This window comes from Amphiprion ocellaris, chromosome 9 (assembly GCF_022539595.1).
Source record: "Amphiprion ocellaris isolate individual 3 ecotype Okinawa chromosome 9, ASM2253959v1, whole genome shotgun sequence".
In the NCBI taxonomy this organism is placed as follows: domain Eukaryota; kingdom Metazoa; phylum Chordata; class Actinopteri; family Pomacentridae; genus Amphiprion; species Amphiprion ocellaris.
Window position 1 is genome coordinate 17915261 of NC_072774.1, and position 6254 is coordinate 17921514.

Sequence of the window (6254 nt, forward strand, 5' to 3'; positions counted from 1 at the left end):
TAGCATTTGTGTGCCAAGAAAAAGCAAAACAAAGAACACTATTAACAGCAGCGCATAAAACATAAACAATGTTTTAAACAGGGGGTCCGGTATTTCCACACACTATTAAAAAAAAAGTTTAAAAAAAAAAAAAAAAAATCTCATTCATAGTTGGCAGTATGACAGGCAAGCATTCAAAACTCCATTCAAAAGTCTGTCGATTCAGCGTAATCTATCTCCTTGCTTGTCCTTACCGAGTAAAACAATAATTAAACACGTTTTCTGAATCTACGGGACCTGTTTTATTAAATCGGCGCACGCAAAACTCGCAATTACATTTTTTAATCCGGACAATTATAGATGATGTAAATGTGTTGACGCTTACGTCAGTCTCGTTAGCTGGAGCATGCTAACACTGAAACCGGCATGTTTTAATGCGAATGTCGGGACACGTGGAGCACTAAATTCCGTTGCTTGTCTGAATTTACACCATTTAACATTCAAAGGATAAATGTCAGTTGTAGCTTAGCCGTAAGACAGGGTTTAAACAGCTGACATACTCACTGGACAGAATGAGAAACAGGGCATCCTTGGGACTCATGTTGCTACCTTCACTTTCTTGTCTTTTCTTGTCACACTGAATAACTCAACCTGTACTCACTACTCAACGCCTACTATCACCTGCTCCGCCTCATGGGGCGGAGCAGGTGATAGTAGGCGTTTTCGAATAAGTATAAAGTGGGTTAACTTTCGCACGCTTAAATTTATCAGCTGTTTCTCCATCAACGTGAAAATGTCTCCAGTGTTGCTGAACCTCTCTCTCCTGTTGTCCCTGGGTAAGTGTGTGTGTGTGTGTGTGTTTTTTAAAGCCTTCGTATTTAACCTCGTCGTAATTAGCTTCTATGAAAGCTCAGTCCTTAGTTAGCCAACATTGCATTTTTGAAAACAAGAGCTGACTGCCTTTTTATGCCATTTCTATGGAAGAAGCAGAAACTGAATTACATTTTAATGCAACCCAACGTGTTGCTGTGTTCCTCAGGTGTGACCCTCGTTGTGAGTGCAGCAGTCATGGAGGACATGCCTCAGGTTGTGGTTCTCTCAGGAGAGGATTGTGTTCTCCCGTGCACCGCCAAACACAAGCCCGGTGTCCAGTACAGAGCAGTGACGTGGTACCAGGTAAAAGAAATGTGCTACTATATTGCAAATGTTTCCATCAGAGTCTAACCCTAACCCTAATCCTACTTCAGAAAGAGAAAGGATTGCATGTCTGTTTCTCTTTGGTTGATTGCAGCAGTTACTTTCGCTTTCTATTCTGTAATAAAGCAATAAATAGCCTCATAGAAAAACACATACCAATGAAAAGAGCAATTTTACTTCTTATTGTACTGGCACTCAGTGTATTTATGTTGGTAGGTGTTGTTTCAAAGACAAACTACTTTATCATTGGTCATAGTGTAATTCTCAATCCTTTTGCATTTATCTGTGTAGCAGCTTTCATAATGGGAAAAGTGCATCATAAATAAATGATTTGTGATGATTATTTTATTACACTAAAGTTTAAGTTAACTGATTATATGTTTAGTTTATAAAACACCAAGAAAAGGTGAAAATGGCTACAGGTTTCAATAAGCAAAAAGGATATCTTGAATATTGCTTTTTGAGTTTGATCCATAAACCAAATAAGAAAAAAAGGTTTGTTGTAAAATTAAAAGTAAGTGAAGCAGCAAATCTTTAAATTTAAAAAGCTGCACCAGAGATTGTTTGGCATATTTCGCTATAAATGACACTGGAAAAATAGTCAATGAATATGTTTGTTATTTTCTCAATCAGTTCAGTGTTTGGTTTATAAAATAGCAGCAAATTCTGAAGAACATCCACAACCAGATTCCAGAGCCTGAAATGATCTTGAAATATCTTATTTTGTCAAACCAACAGTCTAATCCTCAAATATATTTAGTTTACTATCATTAAATGAGCCGAATCATAATTTACTGATAGTCAACTTTTTTGTTTAATCTCTAAACTGATTAATTAAGCATTCTTTAAAATAGTAATTCTGTATGGATACATAAAAGGAAGTTGCTTATTGTTGTCAGCAAAAATAAAGCACAAAAAAGTGTAAGTGAAACTAATTATGTATAGTAGCAGTGGTTATATTATTAGTGATTGCAGAAGGAGTTACTATACCAACAGAAATGGAGTTAGTAATAGGTTTTGTTTTGATGTTGATATAAGTAGTGTGTGTATCTGTTCACTTTCTGTCTACTGTCAGATTGTGAGGTGTGTGGTTCTTGTCAGATCAGAGTACTATATATGTATCTAACACTGTGCTGATGGTGTTGCAGGGTGGAGAGGATCCATCTGATGTCAGTGGCCTTTTGACCAGAAACCTCCTCAATCATTTGGTGAGATGGTACAGTGGCGTGGAGAGAAATGTGTCGTTTGTGGATGAGTCCAACGACATCTACCTGCCCAGCGTGACGTGCAGCGACAGCGGTGTCTACAGGTGTCACCTGACAGCCCCTGTTGGAGAGCAGAACCGAAAGGGGCAGATCCTCCTCACTGTGGCAGGTAAAAGTCTAAGTGTAAAAGTCTAAGCTTCTACAAACATGTCTCCAAAACCTCCCTAGCTCCCTGAGGTATCCAACATTCAAATATATTTGAATCAGGGAACTTGTAGGCTCGAGTCAACTGCTACATTTTGAGCACCAAGTTGACAAAAACATGAATTTTTGGCTTAAGAGATGGACTTTGTGAAAACCTGAGAACAATGATCTTTAGAGTGTCTCTCAAAAAATCACTGTGCTTCTCAAATATCAACCTCATGAGAGCATAAGATCCAAAATCAGGGAATGACCTATCTCATTAGGGATGTATCCTCTGGGGACCAGAAATGCTTGTATAGAGTGTAATGCGAGTCCATGCAACAGTTGTGTAGCATGCATTTGTTTGTTTTGCAGCTGCTCTACCTCCTTCTGAGTGGATGTTGTCCAGACTAGCATTACATTTCTTACAGCAGTATCTTTATGGCTAAATGTGTGTCAGCTTGACTGAGGAGTCAACTAGCAAATCTGCAAAAGCACTGATTCAATCATTTGTACATTGACCTGAGCAGCTCACTATGTGATGCAGTCCGTGCTGGTTCAGACTTGTGTAACTTTAATGTCTGTTTTTATTTTCAGATTGTCCTGTTGGTCCCACAGAATACGAGGCGTCGGATACTTACTTGGTTATTTTCGCTACAGCACTGCTGATCGTTGCACTTGTAATTTTCCTACTAAGCTATGTAAGTAATGGAAAATGCTTACGCACATACACTACTGTTTTGGAAAATTTGCCATAGCTGCATTTACATGTTTTTTTGAAAGAGTGTTTTTTAAGAACCCAATCTAAATGAAGTAATTCAACCATAATTTAGTTTTGCTTTCTATTTCATCACATCAATAACCATCCTCAAAAAGACTATGTGTATGTGGTGTCAGTTTGTTCCTATTCTAAGTGTGTCTCCTTTATCCCCACTACAGGCTTGTTTGAAGAATACCGTCAAAGAAAAAAAGAAGACGCCGAAAAAAGAAACTTTTTTGAACGCACCCCTCAAACCGCTTGACAAGAAGGACTTAATGTTGATCTACACTTTGGGTCCAAAGACATCCACAATGAAGCATATTTGTGTTTAAATACAACTTCAGGGGGAAAAACTTGCTCACCTACTTTCATAATCCCTTCAGTTTAAATCCAATGTCAGAAAACCAAGCACGCGGACACTGGGTGGGCAATATACAGGTTTCATTGGACAACCTTTAATTGTTAATGATTCCTCTACCTTTTAAACGTCAACTGACAACTTGAAGAAGATGCGAAAAGGGGTTAAACAAAAGTGAGCACAGGGATCGGTCTTCCTGCACAGATAGTACCTGTGATGGTCAACCAGGACATGGATACAGGAAGAGGTATCAAAGAGCAAGAAAAATAGGCATGTGGAGTATGTTTGGACAAGACAGTAAGATAGCCAGCATGCTGCATGGTAGCGTACTGCCACAGGTGTATGTTTGTGAAGGAAAGTCAGCATGTTAAGTACTATTTAAATGCATGGTGAGCAGTCATGTTATGCATTTAAAAAACGGGCCTCGAGTAGGTAGGAAAGGACGACCCACTTTCAAGCAAAGCTACTGTATGTACATTTGTTTAAACAGTAACAATTACAGTTACAGATTGAGTTCAGTAGCTTAGCCATAAGTTTTTTTTTCATCAAACCAAACAAAAGGTAATTGAGATAGATTAAGACTCTCCCGCTCAAGACAGACAGCAAGGTACTTCTCGTAACAGAAAAGCTAAGACTAGCAGCAAACCTCTGAATGTATCAAAATGAGCAATTTTCATTTGTCATGAATTTAAATGTTCATGTGTAAAAAGTAGATGAAGATATTTCTTTTTTCTTTGTCTTGACCCATTATTATGACAGTAGTAATTCTGTTTTATCAGCGCCCAAAAGGATTTGTAGCTGAGACCATTTGGCTTTTGGATTTCTTGGACCTTTTGCTGCTGCTGCTGCTCCTGCACTGCACGCAGAATATTTCAAAGTTGTCCCAATACTTTATTATATATATATATATATATATATATATATATATATTTTTTTTTTTTTTTTTAACAAGATCTAGGTTTGAAAATATATTGAATTGCAGGATGTTCAGCCGAATTGTAGGAAATTCTGCAGGTAACAATGGGAAGGGGGAATTCAGAAGAAAAACTTCATTCATTCACTTCTGGACTGCTCATCCTGTCATCAGGAATGAATGAATGAATGAATGAATGAATGAATGAATGAATGAATGAATGAATGAATGAAGAAGAGAGTGGAATTACAGTCTTATGACCAAAGACATTTGAGGATGAGGTATTACTGAAAAAGTGCCATTATCTTCTTCAGATTAAACCACTAATTTGCACTAACTGAGCCATCGCAGATTCTAGCTTTTTGCTATTAAGGGTTTGGAGTCTGTTAAATGTTGTAATGTCTTTTTGAACAGAATTTAGTCTTTTTGATATGTTTACAACAAAACTGTGAAGAAATAGATTTATGAAAATCTGATTTAAAATGTGAAGACAATGTAGACATTTGGTTTTGTTTCATCTGATGATCTTTCAAATACCGCTGTGGACAGTGAGTCTGTACATCACTTTGAACCTTCTTTTTTTTTATCTGTCTGCATCATTTTGTCCATTTGGGAAAAAAAAAAGAATCAGCTACATGTACACTCATTCTGATCACCTTTTTCCTTTAAAGAGGAACTGAAAAAACCGTGACATACTCATACGCCCCTGCTCTGTCTGCATTTATAACTGTGTTTGGAGATGTGGGAAATCCCCAGGTCACTGTGGCTGGGCTTTTTCTATTACACACTTCTGCTTGTAAGCATTAGTAAAACAATCTGCACCCATCCACTATGAGATTAACTATTTCACTGTCTATGTCACAATCATCCAAACTTGTTTGTGTTATGTGGATTTCATGTATGTAGTAAAGGCAGCTATTTTCTTTGAAGAAGTTAACATTGTTTTGTGTTGTTGAAGCTCTTATTACAGTTATAATTTTGCAGCGACAGTACAGTATTGTCTTTAAAACACAGAAAAAAACACTTTAACAGCCCTAATGCTGCTGCATAAATGTCATACTTGTGTGTAGTGTAAAGCATCACCAAATAAATATTGTTGAACGACACACGATTTTGTATCTCTTCTTCAGCTTCTCCAATTTTTGTAGCATCTACATGACCTGTTAAAGGTAATTTTTTTTTGATGAGTAATCTCAAAACATCATCATTCAGAATGTGAGAGTTATCTTAGTTGTCTTTCTTGCAAATGAACATCCTCTCTAACAGGAAACCAAGCCCGTAAGACCGGTCTTTGTAGTTTCGTTACCAAATGCTGCTGAGCTTAACCATGCTGCTATTTTAAATTCTTCTGCTTACATTCACACTTTTCTGAAGTAACACTTCTTGTAAAACAGGAGGAGACATTAAGCAGAAATGCATAAATGAATCTGTACACTTTAGGTTTTCAAGCACATGTTTTATTATGTGACAGATCTGGTTTTGCATTGGACTAGTTCCTTTTTGTGTTAATTTTTTGTAAAAAGTTGTCTGACGTGGATTTGAAAAAAATTGAGGTTAGGAGAAAATCTAGGTTGCAAGCAGTAAATGACTGTCAAGTGTGCTTGTTCGTACTTTTATACTCTTTTATTACACTGGAAGAAAAGTGGCTGTATAGTTTAC

The 6254-nt window shown here is 37.1% G+C and overlaps 1 protein-coding gene across 1 annotated transcript; it reads left to right on the plus strand.

Annotated features, from left to right (window-relative positions):
* Positions 1-705: 705 nt before the first annotated feature.
* On the plus strand, positions 706-5701 carry cd83 (CD83 molecule). The gene is made up of 5 exons (XM_023288367.3): positions 706-815; positions 1019-1155; positions 2325-2550; positions 3162-3265; positions 3504-5701. The coding sequence occupies exons 1-5, from the start codon at positions 773-775 to the stop codon at positions 3654-3656; spliced, it is 663 nt and encodes a 220-aa protein (XP_023144135.2). The 5' UTR covers positions 706-772; the 3' UTR covers positions 3657-5701.
* Positions 5702-6254: the final 553 nt, after the last annotated feature.